Source organism: Notechis scutatus, chromosome Z (genome assembly GCF_049901735.1).
Source record: "Notechis scutatus isolate UNSWTSFEM ecotype Mainland chromosome Z, rNotScu1.2, whole genome shotgun sequence".
Lineage (NCBI taxonomy): Eukaryota > Metazoa > Chordata > Lepidosauria > Squamata > Elapidae > Notechis > Notechis scutatus.
Window position 1 is genome coordinate 127,625,258 of NC_142025.1, and position 24,833 is coordinate 127,650,090.

The 24,833-nt window shown below is 39.0% G+C and overlaps 1 protein-coding gene across 1 annotated transcript; it reads right to left on the reverse strand.

Moving 5' to 3' along the window:
* Positions 1-18,304: 18,304 nt before the first annotated feature.
* Positions 18,305-23,157, reverse strand: LOC113425495 (leukotriene B4 receptor 2-like). Its single transcript, XM_087947994.1, has 2 exons — positions 22,914-23,157; positions 18,305-20,605 (listed from the first exon to the last, which is right to left on the reverse strand). Coding segments are annotated over exons 1-2 (1,125 nt in total). The 5' UTR covers positions 22,916-23,157; the 3' UTR covers positions 18,305-19,482.
* Between the last annotated feature and the right edge of the window lie 1,676 nt (positions 23,158-24,833).

Sequence of the window (24,833 nt, forward strand, 5' to 3'; positions counted from 1 at the left end):
AATTATTTTAAGCCCACCCCTGGGTTTATCTGAGTCCTCAGGGTCACCTGATTATAATCTGCAATTTTTCTCTGGAAATACATTCCTACTCCCACACCATTCAAAGAATATTCATCCTGAATTGTATAGCTAAAAGTTGGTAATGATTTTCAGTCATACAGTCATACAGATCATGACTGTCCCAAAGGTACTTTTTTGGAGGCAACTGGACCAAAAAAAGCACCTTTGGTATGACCATGACCTCAATGATTGAGAATCTCTATACATTTTTAGGCAGATGTGGATGCTTGATAGTGTTAGAGGTATCCTTGTAGGATGTAAGCTGTCCCAAGTAAAACTGCCTTTTCCAATTGACTCATGGTGAATTTGTCAATGCTGATGGTTTTTAAGTGGTCCTCTTCTTGTTGGACTTGATTGTTTCCTTTTTTTCTTTGTATACATGTAGTCCTCAACTTAAAACAGTTCATTTACTGACTGTTCAAAGTTATAATAGCACTGAAAAAGTGACTTATGGCCATTTTGCACACTTATGACCATTGTAGCATCTTCATGGTCACATGATCAAAATAACAAATGAAATGATTCCTTAACAACTGTGGTAGGTAAAGTTGTAAAATGGGGCAAAACTCACTTAACAAATATTTCAGTTAGCAACATAAATTTTGGGCGCAATTGTGGTCATAACTCAAGGACTACTTGTATTTGCAATGGGTAAACACCTTTTCTTCCAGTAGTTTTGTAGCTACTGGTCCTGGTTGCTGAGTCCTGTAGCCCATTTTTTAAAAAAATGTCCAGGAATTCAAACTCCTAGCATAGTCTTTGTTGACTTAGGCAAGGATCAAACCAGTGGGGGCTTTTGTAATTTATTTGTCACCATATTTTTTTTATGGGAGAGACACTCTTTGTCTGACACCTCTGTTAAGACCTGTCCAGTATAATTGATCACTTAAACATCTGGCATAGTTCTCATCTTCCCACCATCATGTCAAGGTAGTGCCTATATAATAATAATCATCATCATCATTAACTTTTATTCATTAAATATGAAACTCAACCAATTAAACATTTAAAAATGTCTCACAAATATCATTGATTTGCTCTGATGGTTGATATGGATTGCTGCCAGCATCCTAGGTATCAACCAAATATCAATTAGGTATCTTCTTAAAATGTATGATGTTCTGAGTAGCACAGTCTTTTGCAGCTGTGCTGGCACTACAGCAGGAAGCTGCAACTTCTTGATGTATTTTGCAAAATTCTTGAACAGATGTTTAGACTGGAATAATGGATGGAATAATGGATGGAAACTGAACAAGGAGAGATTTAACCTGAAAATAAGGAGAAACTTTTTGACAGTAAGAACAATCAACCAATGGAACACCTTGCCCTTGGAAGTTGTGGGAGCGCCATCACTTGAGACTTTTGAGAAGAGATTGGACTGCCATTTGTCAGAAATGGTGTAGGGTCTCCCGCTTGGGGGGGTTGGTCCCTTCCAACTCTGATTAACTATTATCTGTTATCTGGATCTGACATTTTAGTCTACCTAGGATCAACTTGGGATCAAATCTGGATGTTTGACAGTGTTACAGAAATAGTCACAGGATGGAAACTGTTGCTTTTGTTGTTGTTAGTAGTAGTAGTAGTAGTATTAGCATTATGCATTGCATAGTAAGACTGATGTTCAGACTGGGCTTAGCATTTTTGTTTACCTATCGAGTCCTTACCAAGGACCTGAGATAGGCAAATCTGGATGTTTTACGTTGTTGCATATATCATCACAGAATGGAAGTTGTTGTTGTTATAGCATTATTACTATTTTATATTTAAAACAATAAATATAACTCTATTTAAAAATGATATTAACTATAATTGAGATCATGCAATTATTACTCAATATTACAGTATTAGATGTTCCAAGCAGACAATATTAAGATATTTTTTTCTGATAAAAGTTTTATTTGTGTTTTCACAAAACATAATACAAATAAACTTTCTTTTTTGAGAGCAGCATGATTCCTGGTTATCACATTTCCATACAGACATAATCTCAGTTACATATTCATCTATGTATTCAATTTCGTATCTTGTCACTATTTTATCGATTTCTCAATAATTTTTCACTTCCCTTACTTTCCTCAACCTTATTTATGATTATCTCATTCCTTTCTAATTCAATTACATATATTTTTCTAAATTTCTATATCTTTCTAGTCATTATATTTGTACTTTTGTCTGTCCTGTTTACATTTTCATATATTCTTTTTCCATCATCATCCCAAAAGGGAAAAAACAAAACAAAAAACAATTCCCTCCACTTCCAGACATTGAAAAGCAAGGTTTCCCCTATGATTACCAAGTATATCCAAGTACCTCTTATAATTGTTATCCTTTCAAATCTCATTAAACATTTAATTTATACATTATACAATTATCACATTTAATTTCTAATATCTATTTTATATCAAATAACTCTTAGCAACCAAATTCTGCTTGGTACTTTCCCTTAAAAATAAACACTAAATTTTAAAAAAAGAAAAAAAATTCTTTAACAATAATGAATAAAATGGTTATTCTACTCCAATTCATCCTGATGACTGATATTGATTTCATTATAAATCTTTTACATTTCTTTTTAATTGTATTTTATAAATCATTAAGAACAATTAAAGTATTTTCATTCCTTCTTCTTATTCCCTCTTCTTTTACTTTTATTCCCTTTCTCTCTTCATTTCATTTAATTATTAGCAAACATTCCATTACATAACAATACCACTTTTGTCTTTCACTTTAATCACCTGTGTTTCATATTTTCTAGCTCGTTACTATTTCCAATATAACAACACTATCTCTTGTACCCTTGCAGAATCCTCTCTTTTAATTTATATTTTAACCATTATCTTTATGTCTTTTAAATAGGCTAATACCTTTAATTCTTGTACGTTTCTCCTGTTTCTTTATTTCCTGTTTCTGTCCCTTATAACTTCTTTTCCTTTTTATCTTTCCCCTCTTTTTCTCATCACCCTTTTTGTCCCCCCCCCTATCTCTGATTCTCCCCTCTGTAATCCTCTCTTCTGCTTCTTCCTAATGTTATATTTACTTTTCAGACGATTCTTTTTTTTAGTTGTTTCCTCAGATCTTGAATTTTTAACTCCCTTTCCCCTCTTTTTCTATTTTACCCCACATTTTATTGTTTGGTCATCAACAATGGCTTCTTTGTCCAGCCCTTCTTGTTCTTCAAGCATTTCTTGTTGTTTTTCATAGTTCATAATCTCCATTTCTAAAAATTGAAATGTGAAGCCAAAGGATCCTCCTCCCTCTTGCTACTCTTCTTTCATTCTTTTAAGTTCCATTTTTAATTCCTCAAGGACTACTGCCATTTTAAGCACTTTTAAACAATCACCCGATTAATTTTAATTCAAACTATTAAAAATCCAACACCTAAAATTCCAAAAATCACCAACTAATCCAAAACTGTTTCTTCTTGCTTCTTTTTTCCACTTTCCCTTTCCAGGGGCTCTGTTGTCTTGTAACAAAGTTTCAGTTACAATATATCCTTTGGAAGCCTTGTTAAAATTTCACATTTAATTGTTTTTATTTCCAGGTGGTACTCTCGGTTGTTTCCAAGTTCCACCCTTTCTTTTTAACTCCACTTTCCTCCCTTTGAAGGCTTTAGAATATCCAGAAAGTCTTTATTTTCCCTTTGACACCTTAATTTCAGCTTAAAATTGCCTGTTAGTGTCAAAGTAAATTAACACAAATTTCTTACTTAAATCTCTTCTTTTTAGTATTCAAAGCCAATTGCAACTGTCCATGTGAGAAATAAAAAAAATCTTTTTTCCTTTTCCCTCTCTTCTCCTCCACTTTAAAAGTCTTCTTTTAGGAATAACACTCTTAATAATTTTAGTTCCAGGGTACCTTGCTTAGATGTTATCTCTGCTTAGCCTGGTCTGTCAAGCTCTCCCTTTTGTCTTCCCTCCCGTTCAATCTTGTATGATCGGGTTCATCTTTGAGGTGGCTATTTATTTTTATTTTATTTATTTATTTATTTATTTGATTTGCCAATTGTTTACAAGATAATAAGTATAAGTGTATACATAGTTGTGAATACATGAAATGGGTACATATAAGAAAAATAAAAGAAGAATAAGAGAAACAATAGGACAGGGACGGTAGGCAAGTTGGTGCGCTTTATGCACGCCCCTACAGACCTCTTAGGAAAGGGGTGAGGTCAATAGTAGACAGTCTAAGGTTAAAGTTTTTGGGGTTTGGGGAAGAAACTACAGAGTCAGGTAGAGTATTCCAGGCATTGACCACTCTATTGCTGAAGTCGTATTTCCTGCAATCAAGTTTGGTGCGGTTAACTTTGAGTTTGTATCTATTGTGTGCTCTTGTGTTGTTATGGTTGAAGCTGAAGTATTCACTGACAGGTAGGACATTGCAATGTATGATTTTATATACCATGCTTAAGTCAGACCGAAGACGGCGTAATTCAAGGTTTTCTAGTTCTAGAATTTCAAGTCTGGTGGCATAAGGTATTCTACAACTAGTAGAGGAGTGGAGAACTCTTCTTGTGAAATATTTCTGGACTTTCTCAATTGTGCTAATATCAGATACGTAATGTGGGTTCCAGACTGATGAACTGTATTCGAGTATTGGTCTAGCAAATGTTTTGTATGCTCTGGTTAGTAGTGTGATATTACCAGAGAAAAAGCTACGTAGGATTAGGTTAACAACTCTTAATGCCTTTTTGGCTATGTAGTTGCAGTGGGCTTTAGCACTTAGATCATTAGAGGTGAGTATTCCAAGGTCCTTTACAGAGCTTGGGTCATCAACAAGTTCTTGACTATTCAGCTTGTATTTTATTTTCTGATTTTTTTGCCAATATGTAAGACAGAGCATTTATTTGTTGAGATTTGAAGTTGCCATTTGTTTGACCATTCTGATACATAGTCAAGATCTTTTTGTAGGGTAGCAGTATTGTCTGTGGTATTGAACAGCTTTACATCATCAGCGAAGAGAACGCAATTGCTCTTAATATGATCACAGAGGTCGCTTATGTAGAGTATGAAGAGAGTTGGTCCTAGAACACTGCCTTGGGGGACACCACTATTGACAGGTACTGGATTAGATAGGACGCTCCCGATTTTGACCATTTGTTGTCTGTTTGACAGGAATGCTTCTATCCAGTTATTCAGTTGTCCAGAGATACCATAGGATTTTATTTTTAGGAGTAGTTTGTCGTGTACCACTGAATCAAAGGCTTTACAGAAGTCTATGTAGATTGCGTCTATTGCTTTGCCCTGGTCGAGTTGTGTCGTCCATATGTTTTTGCAGTGTAAGAGTTGTAGATTACAGGATAGTTTTTTCTGAAACCAAATTGTTTATTGGAGAGTAGGTTATTTGTCTCTAAGTGGAGGATGATGGATTGGTTAATAATTGATTCCATAACTTTACAGGTGACGCAGCATAAGGAGATTGGCCTGTAATTTTCAACTAGGCTTGGGTCTCCCTTTTTGAAGATGGGGATGACTGTGGCTTGTGACCATAGGTTAGGCAAGGAGCTGGTCCTGAAAGATTTTTCAAAGATTATGCTTAGAGGTTTGGCTATGGCAGTGGATAGCTTTCTTAAGAAGTAGGCACATATTCCATCCGGTCCAATAGATAGAGATGGTTTTAGATTGCGTAGTGATTTTTCAACATTGTCTTCTGTGAAATCGATATGTATTAGATCATTATTGTTATCTGTGGTACGGCTAGGAAATACTGGGCATGATCCATTGCTGTTTACAAATACTGAGCCGAAGAATGTGTTAAAGATGTTTGCTTTAATGGTGTCGTCGTTGCAGTCTTTACCATCAGGTCCTATCAAGGGAGGGATGGACCTTGAGTCTTTTATTTTGTTGTTTACAAAATTGTAAAAAGCATGGGTGGAATTGGTGCTTAGAAGGTTTTCCTCTTGTTTAATGTGATAATTGATGCATTCGGTCTTTATCTGTGGCATAAATTTTTGTATTTCTGACCACCGCTGCAACTGCCTTCAGGAAAGGGAGTAATGACCAGCCTAGGAGGAGAGATATGGCTCCCCTCGACTCAGCTGGTGGTCTCCCCCCTCTTTGCCATCTCTACGGGGTGGCTTCAGCCCTGAATCCAAAGGATCGGGGTGCTCCAGTGGCAAGCATGGATCGAAACTGCACGCTATCACAGATTTTGGTCCTTCCCAAAGAAGTCCAAACCAGAAGCTCCAAATATTAAGATGTTTAGGATATCCCCATCAAAAAATTGGGGGGCTATCAAATTTTTGGGATATCCAAAATATGTTGAGTTTAACATCAAAACCCCTGCTAAATAAATATTTTAAAAAGAAAAAAAATACCACTCATGGTAGCATCACCCGGAGCACTGTGTGGGTGCTACCATCACTATGAGTACTGCATAGGCAGTATCATTGCCACATCATTTGCATTGTGCATGTGCTCATGATTCCCATTCATGTACACATAGCCCTGTTTGCACATGTGCATGCACGCAGAAAGAATCCTGTCCCTCCCTTCCTTCCTGCTCTGGGCCGCCAACCCAGAAAAGTTGGGGAACCTTTCTGGTCTAAAATATATAACAGATAACAGATAATCAGAATTGGAAGGGACCTTGTAGGTCATCTAGTCCTCCTTCTACCTTTAGACCTAGTCAAAACTCCTTGACCAATCAGGCCCTCAGCATGCCCCTTTTGCCAGATCAAATGTAGTGGGCTGATACCACTGACAGTGAGACAGTTCCTAAGATAACCTGGTCCCATGCCATGAAGGGCGTGCCTTCAGAAGTTGTACATGTTTCATCACTGGAGGTGTTTAAGAATAGGCTAGGCAGCCACTTGTCCCAAATAGGGCCTCCTGCTTGAGCAGGGGCTTGGACTGGAAGATCTCCAAGATTCCTTCCAACTCTATTCTGATTGATCGACCAGCTCCCTCTACTGGTATTCTCTCACATCTTAGCTGACTCATTTCCTGTCCTGGAGACAATCCCCTGCATTGGTTAACCAAACCTTCACAAAGAGTTTTGCAGCACTCCAGGGCTTCACAAGATCTGTGGTTGGTGTGTAGAGATGCAGGCACTGTCGAAATAACCAGGAGGAGTGCAGAAACTCCACAGAAAATGAAATGCAAAAAAAGTTGTGAACTTCCCCTTCAAGTAAAAATGTTGGTATTTATGGCTGACTAGAGGGGTGGGGGAAAGAAGCAAACAAGTAAAACCAAATAAGAAAACGGTGAAAATAGAATTTTCTTCCAAGAGCATCTGCTTAATACTTAATGGCAGGGCAATCTTTCCCCTGCATGTTGGAAGTGCAATAAGGAAAATGGAACATATTATCATTTATGGTGGAATTGTAAAGAAGCCCAAAAGTTTTGGCAGAAAATTCAGAAATGGTTAGAAGAGATATGTAAGATCAAAATAAAATACAGACCTGAAATTTTCTTGTTAGGAATTAGTGGGAAAATACGATAAAGACATTATATACCTAATAATTCATGTAATTACTGCTGCAAGATTGGCCTGTGCACAACAGTAGAAATGTAAAGAAACTCCAGGTGAAATAGAAATGATAAGGAAAATTTGGATGAGTGCAGAAATGGACAAATTGACAAAAGAATTTAAAAATAAGGATGAATCAGATTATTAAAAAATATGGGATAAGTTTTATTGTTGATTAGAAAGGGGGAAGGATCAAGATAATAAGGAATGATTATATGTATATATTATATACTATATATAAACAATGTAAATGTGTACTATTTTTATACATGATTTAGCAATGTAAGACAACTATGTGGGTTAGGAAGATTGCACTACATTCATTGTTTTTAATGTTCTTTTCTGCTTTTGTGTTTGTCTAATAAAATTAAAATTAAAAAAGAACATTTAATGGTAGGGCCAGAACACTTTTTTTTAATCATCCCTCTCTTTTAAAAAATTATTTTCAAGCAAGTTTTTCTTCTTGCATTTCTCGACCAGCATTGCATATGTGCGTTAGAATAGGATTTGTGCAGTGACAGTCAGTGGGAAGAAATATCCATCTGGTTCAGTTCCAAACTGGGAGGAAGAGACTGGAAACATGGAGACTAGTTGAAAAGATGGTTTATTGATGAAGCAGAACCACATGGGTTTGTGGTTCTGGGCAGCTGACAAAATGGAGTTGAGAGTGGAGGGTTTTATACCTTCTTTGGGCTTTGCACTTGAGCTTCCTGTTCCTGTGCAAGAACATATATTCTATTGGCTGTTGTCAAATTTCTATGGGGTCATGTAGGGGCTATGTAAGAGTCATAGCTGGCTCAATAGGCAAAAGAGGAAATGAAAATCCTAGGTCTGAGCTAATCTGGTCAGCCTCAGGCTTATTGTTTATCTGAACTCCCAGGATAAGTTTGGACTGTTCAGGGGGTGGTGCAATGAAGGGATTGTGTTCTGAAAGGGTGTTAGGCAATTCCTATTGTGTCTTAAGATGGTGTTTGATTTCGTTGTACAAGGTGCAATGACAATAAAATAAACTAAATTAATAGCTTTCATCCTGTGTTGGATATTGGTTGAGGGGGCTGCTTCTAATCCTACCATTCTGCCAAACTTTGCTGCAGAGAGTTTCAAAATATCCTGTCTTGAATGGATTTCTGCCTGCAGTATTTGCTTTTCCTATGAATAGAGCTATCTAGATATTTGTCTTCCTCTTTCAATAAGCTCTTTATCTCTTAAGTGCTGACATCTGCTGTGGGCTATGAAGGAAATTGGGGCTGCTTTCTGCCTCAAAAAACAAAAATGTTTTTCTATTTCTCCCTTTGGGGAAATATAATATTCTGCCCTTTTTTAATATTTCCCCCACATTTCATTCTTCTAGGAGAGGTCTCTAATTGTCCAATTAATTTGGGGCAGTGTTTTTCATCCACAGCTTGCTGGGGAATTCTGAGAGTTGAACTTAAAGTCTTAAAGTTGCCAAAGTTAAGAATCACTGTATGTTGATAGTTGTACCTTTGTAAGACTATAATTCAAAATCACTCAATCACTATTTGAGTAATTCACACACATGGATAGAAAAGTAATTTCCTCTGTTGCTACTGCTACACAGCTACTAGTTCAGCTTTGATGCTTGAGTTCACAAACAAACATCAACATTAATGGTCACAACTTAATTGTCTATGAAGGCCACCCAAATGGGAGAAAGTCTCAGCTGGTAACCGGAATGACTGACCATATCTGGACCAGCAAGCTAAACTGGGTTGCATATGGTTTCTACATGGATAGGGACACAGTAAAAAAAATTGTTAGCTTGACCAGAAAATTGATTTTAAAAAAATAGAACGCAATAATAAATCACATTATTGTGAACCAGCAGTGTGCTGTAGCTGCCAAAAGACCCAACACAGTCCTAGGCTGTATTAACAGAGGGATAGAATCAAGATCACATGAAGTGTTAGTTCCTCTGTATAATGCTTTGATAAGACTATACTGAGAATATTGCATCTAGTTTTGGTTGACCCATATAAAAAGATGTTGACATTCTAGAAAGAAGGCAGAAAAGAGAAAGAAGAAACATTGCAGGAATTGGATATTTTATTTATTTATTTATTTATTATTTATTTATTTATTTGATTTGCCAATTGTTTACAAGATAATAAGTATAAATGTATACATAGTTGTGAATACATGAAATGGGTACATATAAGAAAAATAAAAGAATAGGAGAAACAATAGGACAGGGACGGTAGGCACGTTGGTGCGCTTATGCACGCCCCCTACAGACCTCTTAGGAAAGGGGTGAGGTCAATAGTAGACAGTCTAAGGTTAAAGTTTTTGGGGTTTGGGGAAGAAACTACAGAGTCGGGTAGAGTATTCCAGACATTGACCACTCTATTGCTGAAGTCGTATTTCCTGCAATCAAGTTTGGTGCGGTTTACTTTGAGTTTGTATCTATTGTGTGCTCTTGTGTTGTTATGGTTGAAGCTGAAGTATTCATTGACAGGTAGGACATTGCAATGTATGATTTTATATACCATGCTTAAGTCAGACCCGAAGACGGCGTAATTCAAGGTTTTCAAGTTCTAGAATTTCAAGTCTGGAGGCATAAGGTATTCTACAATGAGTAGAGGAGTGGAGAACTCTTCTTGTGAAATATTTCTGGACTTTCTCAATTGTGCTAATATCAGATACGTAGTGTGGGTTCCAGACTGATGAACTGTATTCGAGTATTGGTCTAGCAAATGTTTTGTATGCTCTGGTTAGCAGTGTGATATTACCAGAGAAAAAGCTACGTAGAATTAGGTTAACAACTCTTAATGCCTTTTTGGCTATGTAGTTGCAGTGGGCTCTAGCACTTAGATCATTAGAGGTGAGTATTCCAAGGTCCTTTACAGAGCTTGAGTCATCAACAAGATCTTGACTATTCAGCTTGTATTTTATTTTCTGATTTTTTTTGCCAATATGTAAGACAGAGCATTTATTTGTTGAGATTTGAAGTTGCCATTTGTTTGACCACTCCGATACATAGTCAAGATCTTTTTGTAGGGTAGCAGTATTGTCTGTGGTATTGAACAGCTTTACATCATCAGCGAAGAGAACACAATTACTCTTAATATGATCACAGAGGTCGTTTATGTAGAGAATGAAGAGAGTTGGTCCTAGAACACTGCCTTGGGGAACACCACTATTGACAGGTACTGGATTTGATAGGACGCTCCCGATTTTGACCATTTGTTGTCTGTTTGACAGGAATGCTTCTATCCAGTTATTCAGTTGTCCAGAGATACCATAGGATTTTATTTTTAGGAGTAGTTTGTCGTGTACCACTGAATCAAAGGCTTTACAGAAGTCTATGTAGATTGCATCTATTGCTTTGCCCTGGTCGAGTTGTGTCGTCCATATGTTTTTGCAGTGTAAGAGTTGCAGATTACAGGATAGTTTTTTTCTGAAACCAAATTGTTTATTGGAGAGTAGGTTATTTGTCTCTAAGTGAAGGATGATGGATTGGTTAATAATTGATTCCATGACTTTACAGGTGACGCAGCATAAGGAGATTGGCCTGTAATTTTCAACTAGGCTTGGGTCTCCCTTTTGAAGATGGGGATGACTGTGGCTTGTGACCATAGGTTAGGCAAGGAGCTGGTTCTGAAAGATTTTTCAAAGATTATGCTTAGAGGTTTGGCTATGGCAGTGGATAGCTTTCTTAAGAAGTAGGCACATATTCCATCCGGTCCAATAGATAGAGATGGTTTTAGGTTGCGTAGTGCTTTTTCAACATTGTCTTCTGTGAAATCGATATGTATTAGATCATTGTTGTTATCTGTGGTACGGCTAGGAAATACTGGGCATGATCCATTGCTGTTTACAAATACTGAGCCGAAGAATGTGTTAAAGATGTTGGCTTTAATGGTGTCGTCGTTGCAGTCTTTACCATCAGGTCCTATCAAGGGAGGGATGGACCTTGAGTCTTTTAGTTTGTTGTTTACAAAATTGTAAAAAGCACGGGTGGAATTGGTGCTTAGAAGGTTTTCCTCTTGTTTAATGTGATAATTGGTGCATTCGGTCTTTATCTGGTGGCATAAATTTTTGTATCGGTTTTTGAAATTGGCAACGTGACCAGATTTGTTTTTCCGCCAGAGTGATCTCTTTTTGGATTGAAGTTTCCTTATTGATATGGGTAATCTGCTTTTTGTTTTGTTTTGGGAGTTGTTGTTGGTACATATAGTTTGATGACTCTTTTGACTTCAAGTAAAAATATGTTGTAATGGTCTTCAACAGTATTGCATCCAGTGAATAGAGATTGCCAATCAAGGGATGAGAGATCGTTGTGTATAAGATCATAGTTGCCTTTTTTGAAGTTACAATTGGGAATTACATCATTGTGGTGATTTTTGTGTGGACGTATGTTGAGACAAAAGTCAATCATATTGTGGTCGCTACTGGAAAAGGGTTCTTTAGTTTGTATTCCGTAAATTAAATTCAAACTATTGCAGAAGATGAGATCGAGGCAGTTGTTTAGTCTAGTGTTGTTGGTTACTAGTTGTTCCAGTCCCAGATTTGTAGTAGCATTGTAGAAGGTTGTGTGTATGATTTCAGTTGTACAATCATTTAGGGTCCAGTCAATATGAGGTAGATTGAAATCACCAAGAAAGATAAAAGGGTATGGGCAGGATGCAGCCCATGTTAGTAATGTATTTAGCTTGTTTACATGTTCGATGTCATAATCAGGTGCTCTGTAACATAGTAAGAATCGAATTGTGATATTTAAGGATAGTTCACAGATGATGGTCTCAGGAAGAGCAAGCTCCTGGGTAACTTGGATATTTTTTAGATGTAAGGATTTTTTATAGAAGATAGCAACACCACCTCCTCGACGATTTTCACGATCTGATCGGTAAACATGATAGTCTCTTACTGTGGTAATGGAGTCGAGGAGAGATGCATTGAGCCATGTTTCACAGACAAATATAATGTCAAAGTTAGCCATATTTAGGAGGATGAGAAATTCAGGTATTTTATTCACGAGGCTTCTTGCATTGAGTAGTTTGCATTTAAGGCCGGCAGTAGTTGGAATTGAGGTAGTTGGGGGCGTGCGTGCCTAGTCTTGGGTGATGGTGGATCGGTTGAGGTAGGGTTGTGGTTGAGGGTAAAAGCTGAGTATTGGGTTGCGTGGCTTACTTTTGATACAGGTTGTATTTGCAGCTACAGATTCTCTTTTTCTGAATGGTAACATGAGCAATTAAATATCCTGAAGGCTTTGATCTATCCATGTTATAGACACCAGTAGTACTCTGAAAGATCCTCCCTTCTTCCTCAGTAACAATCATTTGGCACTATGTCACCAATCACTTTATATTGCCTATTGTTTCATTTTTGCAAATGACTCTGCACAGGCGTGGGGCTACAGAGCCGTCACTGTTATTGAGCTCTCGGCCAATGCGTGAAATGTCAAGTATTTCATCAGCGGAGATGGTTGATGCTTGATAATCCCTGATGATGTTTCGACAGTTGTGATGTCATCATTGTTATTGGTGACCTCTAGACCAAAAAGCCAAGATAAAGAAAAGGCGCTACACAGTAGAAACTACAACAGCTTCTCTGATGAGGATTGGGATATCAATATTTGTCTGGGTTGTGTTTATTTGTGGATTGGGTTTTGGATTGGGTTGTGGTTGTTGGGTAGAGAATTTGGTTTGTAGCTATTGGAAGTTCAAGTTTTTGCGTTGTTTCTTTTTTTTCAAGGTTGGATATTCTTTCTTTTATGGCGTCCAGGGATGTTACTATGGTTTCAATGGTATCAATTCTTTCCAACAGATCCAGTTTGGGTTTGCATGCGTCCAGGGATGCTACTATGGTTTCAATGGTATCAATTCTTTCCAACAGATCCAGATTGGGTTTGCATGAATTGCAGTAATATGGAAACTCATTGGATGATTCCAGGTATTGAATAAATTGCTCGGTTAATCCCAAGCAGTCATGATGAGTGTATTTCTTACACAGAGAACATTTGATGGAGTTTTCATTATCCTTTAGATTTTGTAGCATTTAAGGCATGTGCAGGAGTCTTGTGGATCATTGGTGGGGATTATGTTCTCTGTAGGTAGTGCTTTGGCATAGGATTTTTCTTGTCATGGTAGGTTTGTTAAGATGGTACGTTGATTAAATTAATTAATGGAACAATATCACACCAATCAATCATCAATTGCAGTAATCTCTCTAGTCAGATAATATTTCTGGGCAACAATCAGTCTAATCAATTAAATATTCTAAACACTAATCAATTAATTACACTAATCATTAATCACACTGTTCATTTAAATTCACTAAATCATTGATTTTACTATTCAATTAAAATTACATGCATATTGATCTTTTCAACTAGTCAGTAATAACACTATTTGCACTAAACACTCTAGTCACACTAATCAATTAGGACCATAAATCAATTGAACCATTAATAAAATATTTTATAGAAATTGATTATCTAACCGTAGATATAGATGATGAGGTAGAAAAGTTGTAAGTTTTGAGGTATTGAGTTAATCAGTGTTTGATTAAATTAATGAGCTAGTATTAAGAGTCTGCAAGGAAAGGGTTAATGCTGTTGTTGACTGAGAGGAAATTGTTGCTCTTTGTAATAGTAGATTGCTATTACTCTGTAAACAAGACTGTAATACGATGCTCAAAGGGTTTTTGAAACAGTGAAAAACTTTCCTAAGCTGTTCAAATTGAGTAGTAGGAGAAAATACAGTCACGTGGCTTGGGTTTACTTATCCGATTTGTCATTTACTTCCAACTAAATCTGGTAGTAATGCCAGAGTTAATCGCAGCTATTTTCCTTCTTAGAGTTCGACTTTCCAAGGAAAATTCCACTGCAGAAATTGGAGTGATTTTCTACTAGGATTGATCTTGGTGAGGTAGATGTGGAAGGCATGTGGTTTCTTATTGTTTGAAATGGTTTCAAAGTGATTGATTTTTGGTGATTTAATGGACCTCAGTTCTCCATAATTAACAGCCGTTCAGAATCACACCCTCTGTCAGTTCCGTCTCATTCTCTGCAGCTTAAAATCACACTGCCCACCAGTCACAGCTCATTGAATGGCTCAAAATCAGTCTCTCTGTAAGTGTCCGAATCACACACTCATAAATTACAGCTCGTCCAGGCTCTTATCTCTCTCCGCTTCTCCTCAAGTCTTTGTCTCTCTCTCCTCCCTCTTTGTTTGTCCCTGCCAGCTATCCACTGGCTCCGGGAAACTTGTCTGGGGGATTTGAAATGGGACACGTTGTCTGGCGTGGAAGATTCTCCGATTAGCTGTGTGTGGGATTTAAATGAAGGTGCGTTGTTTGTGCTCCACTGGCTCCAGCTCGCTTGAGTTCCACCGGTGTGGTTAATAGGGATCGAGGAAGGAGCTCTGCTTCTCTGGGGAGGGCTCTGGAATTCAGTGTTGTTACGTTTTTGGAATTCAGCGCTGTCCGCTGGCTTGATAAGGGCTCCAGGGCTTCGGAATCCAGCGTTTTTTATTTTTATTTTTTGGGGTGGGCTCCAGTTTACTCACGGTTTCTGGCGCAGGTGGTAGCTTTGAAGGTGATTTCTGGTGCAGGTGGTGGCTTTATAGGGTGATAGTGCTCCAGGAGAGAGAGCCTCACCTTCCTAGTTGTCTAGTTTAATATGTCTAGTTTAATGAAAAGAAGGACTGGGGGTGACATGATAGCAGTCTTCCAATATCTAAGGAGCTTCCATAAAGAAAAGATAACCTATTCTCCAAAGCACCTGAAAGCAGAGCTAGAAGCAATGTATGGAAACTAATGAAGGACAGAACCAACCTAGAACTAAGGAGAAATTTGGAACAATTAATCAATGGTGATTTTCCTCCCAAAGTTAGAGGTTTTTAAGAAGAGATTGGACAACCAATCTTGTCTGAAATGTTATAAGATTTCCTGCCTGAGCAGGGGATTAGACTGGAAGACTCCCTTCCAACATTCTTATTCTGTTCTGTTCTGTTCTTTTTGGGGTGAGAAAATGACAGCCACTTCCTTACAAAGTCACCAGTTCCAGTTAAATCATACCATTGTAGGAAGTCAGCATTCACCCACCCTTCTAGAGAGTGAAATATTTGGGGGAATATTAAATATTAAAAAGGTAGGATAGAATATTTCCCCTAAAGGAGAAATGGGTGAACATATTAAGGGAGGCAGAAAAAAGCCCCAGTCTCCCTGCCCCAAGCAGAAACTGAGGAGGCCAGCTTTTAGAAATGCAGATTTGGTAATCCGTTCAGAAAGACTGGGTCAGACAGAGACTTCAGATAAGCAACACAATTAGGCAAGCCAAACGTTGTCAAGATTAGCTCAGATAAACACATAGGAGTTGCATTTCCCTTTTTGCCTATAGAGCCAGCCATGAACCCTACATGATTCCATAGAAATCAAGAAGGTATAAAAACCCACCCATTCTCAACTCCATTTTGTCAGCTGTCCCAGAACAACATGCTGTGTGTGTATTGATTCTGTTCACCAGTAAACAGTCTTTCTTTCCAATTAGCCTCTGTGTTATTTCCAGCATCTTTCTCCCAGCTTGGAACTGAACCAAATGGAGTTTTCTTCCAACACCATTTAATTAGCCTTTTCCGATCTACATGTCTAAGCAGGATTTCCTCAGTTTAAGAAGGCATCTGAAAAATCTAAGCAAGTTGAGAAATTAGAAAGGGTGTATTTGTCTGTGTGAGGCAATCTGAATGCGTTCATAAAATCCATGAGTGTCTCTTTCCATAATTAGGCAGAGCGAGGTAGGATTGTGTGAAGCTTTGCTGTGATGGCACCATTTCAAAATGGGTTCATAGAGTTACCTGCCCTCCCCCATGTTGCTTTGCAAAGCAAGATGGCTCCAAGACTTCCAAGACCAGCAATTGCCTCACCCCCAACTTTCGCAAGGCTGAACTAAGACTACATGTTTTCAATTCTCAGACATTTTGATGTGTCATGAAATGCTAAGAATCTTCTACAAGCTCAATTGAAGTCCCATTGAGCACTTGTTCTTGTTCAGCATAAAGGTACAGTTCCCTCCTGTAGACATGATAATTTAAACCCATTGCAGTCACTTCCCAACTCTCCCACATTTGAGTTAATTTCACATTGGGTCTTGATGTCATGGAGAACTCTCAGCTTCTTTCTCTGTGTTAGAGAGGGCCAAGGGAGAAATGAAGAATGTGTTCTTCAAAAGAACAATGTCATCATCATCCCTCAATGAGGTGAACCAAATTGAGTTCTGCCATGAATTTTAGTTTAGTTTACTTTATTATTATTGCATCTTGTACAACGAAATTAAATGCCATCTTCAGTGTATGTTATAACTATAAAAATAAAACATAGACACATATCCTTCCATTCTATACAATTGAATTGAAAACCCCTGATATTGCATTAATATTGCACTATACAGGAGAATTCATAGAGTTACTGCCCTGGGATAGAAGTTGTTTTTCAGCCTATTTGTCCTTGTTTTTATTTTCCTGTACCATCTGCCGCATGGTAATAGTTAAAAAAAAGGGTGCCCAAGATGAAATGGATCTTTGAGAATGTTTTGAACTTTCTTAAGGCAGCAGGAGCTATAAGGCTCTTCCAAAGAGGGGAGAGGGCAACCCATGATCCTCTGGGCATTGATGTTAACCCTCTGGAGTGCTGTCCACTGTGCAATTGGCAAACCATACAGAGGTGCAGTAAGTTACAACAGTCTCTATGGTGCAGTGGTAGAAGGTCACCAGCAGTTTCTCATTCAGTTGTTGTTTCCTGATAAGTCTCAGGTAGTATAATCTTTGCTGAGCCCTTTTGACCAGTGCTGCAGGTCAGGTCCTCTTTTCTGGTAACACCCAGAAACTTAAAACTTTCCACTTGCTCCACTTGTTCTTCACTGATAAGCAGGGCTGGTTGTTTGATCTATTCCTTCTATAATCCACTATAAGCTCCTTGGTCTTATTGGTGTTGAGGACCAAGTTATTGTCTCTCACGAAAGCAACTGGTCCACCTCATCTCGCTAGGCAGATAGGATAAATAGATAGAATGAAACACCCAAATAAGGAAGAGATCTTGCTTTGTCTAGGCCTATTTTTAACAGGTATTTTGGACAAATAAAAATGGGTTGAATACTTTTTTAAAAAAGTATTCCCCATAAAAAGGGGTTGAATACTTTTTTTAAAAAAATGTGGACCTCCTTACTGTGCAAGAAATATTTGTCACAGATAGGCATGCTAAATTTCAGTTATCGGAATTTTCCCACTGGCTTGTCATTAAAAGGACACAAGAACATAAATGGAATGCAGACAATCATTTGTATATAATAACCAGTTTATTATTGTAAACAACCCAAGACAAATATTGTTGGCTTATGTACTTGTGCACTGGGGGTTTTCAAACTCAATTCCTGCATTCCTAATGGCTGCTGTAGCACAAAGAGAGAGGTCGTTTGAAGTAAAAAAGAAGTAAAAAACATTTTTGGTTTTATCCTCCTCTTCCTCCTCCTCTTCTTCTTCCACTTCCTCCTCCTCCTTTTATCTTAAAAAAGACCAAATGCCTTTCTCTGCTTTTAGAAAATATGTTGGAGGAATTATGGCTGCAAGCAGATAATGAAAGAATTTACTGCAGAAATTCTCCTGATTCCTTTTAGTTTATGAGAAGTCAGATTGCAAATATTCCATGATGATTGCAAATATTCCATGGAATATTTACCATGGTGAAAACCTAATACAAACCCATACACCCAAGTCCATGTTTATATGCTTGTGTGTGTATCAGTTTATTCAAATAGCTTCTGTCATTTTTTCCTTTTTTGCTTTGCTTTTAATTTTAAGATATTTGAGAAATTATATTTATTTTTTCTCATCCAAATATTTCCTGCAAAAAAACTGTATGTAATTTTTTAGGAGAGAGAGAGAGGGAGGAAAGGAGGAAGGGAGGCAGAGAGGAGGCTACTGGCATCCAACCATTCATGAACGATTTATTTACTAACAGATAAGCACTCTATACATGCTGAAAATCAACCACAGATCTTTGCTCTTTTCACAAGAGTCAAGCCTAAAGCCTAGCTATAAAAAAAAAAAAAAACAGTTCTGAAATTAATGTATTGCATTTCTTCAAACAGATGTGGCAAGAAGAGACGATTCAAGTCATGAAAAAAAAAGGAAACAAAGAAATAAACAACACTTCCATTAACCTAGTGTAGGAAGTTAAAGCCCACCCCTCTCCTAGAAAAATGAAATATTTTAGGAAATATTAAAAGGGCAGAATATTTCCCCTAAAAGGGAGGCAGAAACTCGCCCCCTCCCACCTTTGTTAATGGGCCATTAAGGCCTGGGCCAGTCTATTCTACATAACAAAGTTCTACCTCCTTCAGGCAGAGCCATTTAATTACTCTTCATTACATCACCTACCAAGTTTCAACCAAACTTAGCACACAGACAGCCTATAAAACTAGCTATGACCTCTGATAGCAACCAATCAGGATACTCTTCCTGTGTCCCAGGAAGTTCAAAGCCCAGAGAGGGTATAAAACCCAGGATCCCTTCCCTTTTTCTTCACCCAAGATCTCCAAAGCATGTGATCCTGTTAATCAATAAACCTTCTTTCCAAACAACTTCCATGATTCCAGTGACTTTCCTCCCACTTGGAACTGAACCCAGAATGATATTTCTTCCAACACTAGGTACAAAGGGGAAAGGCGGATGAGAGGGGGAAAAATACTTGTGCATGTCATGTAGTGTAGAAATGTTAATGACACTTTTCTTTGAATCTCAGTTTTGCATGAAGAGTGGGCAAGGAGCAGAACTCGAATTCATATTTTTCAGGCAAATAACCCTAGCTTCAACTCTTTACTTAAGACTTTAAGACCTCTGCATGAAATATTGAAGAACTACCCAATCAGTGTTGACAGTCAAATGCTGGAGGAACTAGTTCCTGCCTAAGGCAGTGTTGGAATTTCTTGTGTAGTGACTCAATTTAGGAAATGTTATGTGTTGTGCCATCAGTCAGCCTACAATCTGTGTCCTTGTCGACCTTATCACAGTTTCCCAATAACTGTTGGTCCAGGTTCACAGATGCTCCAATTGCTGGTATTAAGTCTTTGTCCAAGTTTTTCTGAGACTGAGACCTCCGTCCGAGCCCCTCGGATGCTCCCTCGAAGAACTGAGCAATGAAATTGGCACCTGAAGTCTTAATGAGATTCCCAGCGGCAAAGACGTAGAGCACAGGGTTAATACTGCTACTCAAGAAGGCTAAGGCTGTGGCTCCTGCTCGCCCACTCTTCCAGGCCTGTCCCAGTCTGTCCGCCATTTTCCCCGAGGTTAGATTGGAAGCCACCTGGATCATGTTGATGATGTGGTAAGGCATCCATAGGACAGCAAAACAGATCACAATGGCCACGATCAGTTTCTCAGTCCGAGCCCCTTTTCTCTTCCGTACCCCTCTGAGGCGGACAAGAATGGCAGAATAGCAGCCAACAATAATGGTGAATGGAATCACAAAGGCTACCACTGTCTCCATGGTGAAATGGAAGATGGTCAGGCTCTTCCTGGAGTGACAAGGCTCACAAATGAAATGTTTTTGTGAGGGTTCCTGCAAGACTTGGCGGAAGAAGAAAGCTGGCAGAGACAATAAAATGGCCCCCGTCCAAATCCCTACCAAGATCTTGACTACCAGATTCTTCTTCCGGATGGCTTGGGAATAATATGGCTGGTTGACTGCCAAGCAGCGATCTGCGCTCATGAGGGTGATGATGAAGATGCTAGCAAACATGTTGATGCAACACAGGTAGTACACCCCTTTGCAAATGGCCACGCCAAACAGCCAGTTCTTGAAGATAAGGAAGAGGACGAAGAAGGGTGTCAGGAGAAGAACCACCCCATCTGCCACTGCCAAGTTTAGGACCAGAAGGCAGGTGACTGAGCGATGGCTTGGCTTCATTTTCCAAAGGATGCTCCAAATGACAAAGAAGTTCCCAGGTAGCCCAATCAGGGCAGCCAGGAGGAGGAACACAATGCCAGTGACACTGGAGGTTGAGGAGCTCAAGAGGGTGCTGTTTCCTGATGTGAGGAGGCAATCATTGGTGGTTGCATTCAGCTCCCTGTTAAGAAGGAAGGCATGGAGAACTTTGAGAGGTCAAGAGATTGATTATGCATACACCCCACCACCAAAACTGAATTTTGTTCAGCACGCTGCTTACTAGCAATAGCAATAGCACTTAGACTTATATACCACTTCATAGTGCTTTACAGCCCTCTCTTAAGTGGTTTACAGAGTCAGCATATAGCCCTCCAAAATCATTTTACCAGAAGGATGGAAGGTTGAGTCAACCATGAGTTGATCAGGATTGAACTCTGGGCAGTGAGAAGAATTTACCTGCAATACTGCATTCTAATCACTGTGCCAACACAGCTCCCCTAGTTGCAATGAGCCAGAAGTGGACTTGAAATTACTGGTCTCACAAGATCTAATCTCTGGGACATGTTGGCCATATTTCTTTCTTGTTGTCTTTGCTTTTCTTATTGCTGATACCTCTCATATTGGCTTCCTTACCCAAATGGGTGATCTCTGGTTACTTCTTGAATTTTGCCTCCATACCAAAGGTGCTTTTTAAAGAGACAGTTGGACATTCCGGTTTTTCTTTGAAGGCATTTTGCTTCTTATCCAAGAAGAAGTGAAACATCTCCAAAGAAAAGCCAGAAAGTCCAGTTGCCCCTTGAAAAAGCACTAACTATGACCTGAATGACTGAGAATCTCCATAAAAATTTGCCTCCATACTTTTTACTTTTTAGGGGTGGTCTGGTGGCTTAGCAGTTAAGACACTAGGCTTGTCATATTGTTGGCAGGAAAGTTGACAGCCCAGATTCAAGACCAGAGCACCACGAGACAGGATGAACTCCTGTCCTCAGCCCCAACTCCTTTGAAAGTATGCAAATGTGAGTAGATAAGTAGGTACCACTATGGTGGGAAGGTAACAGCTCTCCATGATGTCATGCTGGTCACATGGCCATAGAAAGTGTCTTCGGACAGTGCTAGCTCAATGGCTTTGAAATGGGGATAAGCACTGCCCCCTATAATCAGCAATGACTAGCAGAGTAAAATCTGCAGGGACTCCTTTATCTTTTAAAAAATCCTGGCTATTGCATGTCCAGTAGCTGTGAGTTCCACTGCCTCAGAAGGTTCTGTGTGATCAGTAAAGGAGAATATTTGTAGCTTGGAGTTGAAATGAAAGGTCTTTGGTGTTCTCTAAGCTTGGTGATTTTCTTGCAGATGTTTCATTACCCAAACTGGGTAACATCATCATCATAGTGCTAGTGATTGATGATGGCTTATTATGGATAGTGACTAGCACTGATGATGTTACCTAGTTTGGGTAATGAAGCATCTGCAAGAAAACAACCAAGCTCAGAGAGCTCCAAGGTACTGTGTGAGGCAATTGGGATTCTGTTTTATCTTGCTTATTTCTCCGCTAATCATTTGCATTTAACAGCTGTGAACTTGATTTACTAAGGAGGAAAACACCTCACCCATCATTTTCACTCTAATTTTTATCCTATTTTTTTCACCATTTGACTAATGTTTTAAATCACGCTGGAACTCCTTTTTGAAAAATCCCTTTAGTATTCTTACCTAAAGATGCTTCAACAATTTTCTGAGTTTGCTATCCCTTTTGAAACAAAGCAATCAAAATCCAGCAGACTGTTCCACCACTTTAGTGCATCAAGCAGGAAAGTCCTAACTAACCCTTGTTATTTCATTTTCAAATTCTTCCATAGAAATTTTCCATTGCAGTGGAATGTGGGTCTCCATCTTTCTACATCTCTCAAGTGAAATGCACAAATAAACGATAATCGGAACCGGAATCTGAAAAAAATACTTTTCTTTCTTTCTTTCTTTCTTTCTTTCTTTCTTTCTTTCTTTCTTTCTTTCTTTCTTTCTTTCTTTCTTTCTTTCTTTCTTTCTTTCTTTCTTTCTTTCTTTCTTTCTTTCTCTCTCTCTCTCTCCCTTCCTTCATTCTTTCCTTCCCTCTTTCTGTTTTTTCTTTTTCTTTCTCTCTCCTTTCTTTTTTTCCTTCCGTCTTTCCTCCCACCCTCCTTGTGGAATTTTGCTTTAATGCTTTGCATGTCTTCGCCATTGTCACTATTATTATCTATAAATTAGGATTAATTGAGACTCCTTGGAAAGCAGCATAGGCAGACAGACAGGCAAACAAATATTGTCCTGGATTCTTATCATACATTTCTACTAATTCCTTTCATTTCCAAATTCCCAAACAGAATAATTCAAGGGTTCCCCAAATATTTCATGCAATGGGAATGCTTCTTTACCTGTTTTCTTCTTTTTACCTCTGCTTGATCTGGGCCTCAAATGCCACTTACAATCATGCCCCAAAGTTAAAAAATACTTACATGGGGGGATAGCCATTCACTTCAGGTCACAGATGGGCCAGTATCTCCTGCCTTCGCTGGATTAATAATGCCTTCATAACCAGTCCTTTTTCACACCAAGATTGCTTCTTTTACTGCTCTTCCTTTGCTTGTCTAGACTAGAAGCTGGAATGAGATTGAGTAATGGAAGAGCAGGGGAGTGTCAGGGAGGCTGTCTCAGTCTGCAGGCATGAACTCACACCCCTGGATTCTCCAGGCAGCCTCCAAGTTGGGACTTGCTGGAGGAAAGAAAACCACACCCTTGGCTTTTCTTCCTCCAACAAGCCCCAACTTGGAAGTTGAGCAAGCATGTGTGTATCCTTCTTTTTCTTTTCATTTTCCTTCCTTTCCCTTTTGGCCTTAGCCTTCTGCTCAGCTGTCAACCATCCCTTCCTGTGTCATCCCTTCATTTGTGGAGATCTCCTTCTGCCTTGCTTCAGAAGGAAGGGACTTAAACCACAGCACTTTATCTGGGGGAAGCTGAAAGCCAAACCCCATCAAGCATGCAGGCAAACATTTATCTATGCTTCCCTCTCTGTGCAATTTCCACAATGCAGTGGGTGAGTTTCATTAAGTATTTAGAATAGAATAGAATAACAGAATTGGAAGGGACCTTAGGGGGTCTTCTAATCCTTAGGGGGTCTTCTAATCAATTCCTGCTTAGGCAGGAAACCCTACACCACTTCAGACAAATGGTTGTCTAACATCTTTTTAAAAAACTTCCAGTGTTGGAGCATTTACAACTTCTGGAGGCAAGTTGTTCCACTGATTAATTGTTTTAACTGTCAGGAAATTTCTCCTTAGTTCTAAGTTGCTTTTCTGCTTGATTAGTTTCCACCCATTGCTTCTTGTCCTGCCTTCAGGTGCTTTGGATAATAGCTTGATTCCCTCTTCTTTATGGCATCCTCTGCTATCATGTGTCTCCTGGTCCTTCTCTTCACTAGACTAACCATGCCCGATTCTTGTAACTGTTGTTTAGACGTTTTAGCCTCCAGTCCCCTAATTATCTTTATTGCTTTTCTCCACATTCTTTCTAGAGTCTCAACATTTTTTTTACATCATGGCAACCAAAACTGAATGCAAGATTCCAAGTGTGGCCTTATAGTGGTATTATAAAGTGGTATTATAAAGTGGTATTAACACTTCACATGATCTTGATTCTATCACTCTTATTTATGCAGCCTAGAACTATTTTTATGTACTATTTCACTGCCAATGCCACTATCAATACCACTATCGATGCACTATTTATTTTAAAGTTCCTCATAGCAGGGGTGTCAAACTCAAGAAGCTTAGATCTGGCCCACAGGGCCGCCCTGGAAAGAGTGAAGGACTGGCCTGCGATGCCTCTGCCAGTGAAAAATGGAGCTTGGGAGGCGGCCTTCCCGAGCTCTATTTTCACTGGCAGAGGGTTGCAAGAGGCCTTCACAGCTGAAAACGGAGCTCAGGAGCCTGTTTTCACTGGCAGAGCACTTGGACCTCCCTATGCACTTCCAACATGAGTGATGTCAATTTGGCCATGCCCGCCCCTGCCCCCCAAAGTCAAACACAACCCTGATGTGGCTCTCAATGAAATCAAGTTTGACTCCCCTGCCTTACTGATACAGTGGCCATACCTCCTGTTGTGTCTGGAAGGATGGGTCCAAGAACGGAGACAGGCTCAGAAAGTAACTACAGCTCTTTATTAGTGACTTCAGATCTGAGCGAGCTGCCCTAGCTGCAGCAGCCCCTTTTATAGAGCTGGCTGCGGCTATACGGCCAATGACAGAGGTTTGAGCTTGCCGCGCTTGGTTTGCCCAATCGCGGCAGCCCGTTTACCAGCCAATCGGATCAGTCCGGAGCGACCAATCACGACCCGCTGTTAGCGGACCAATCCGCTTTGCAGGCTTTCAAGCCTGTCCG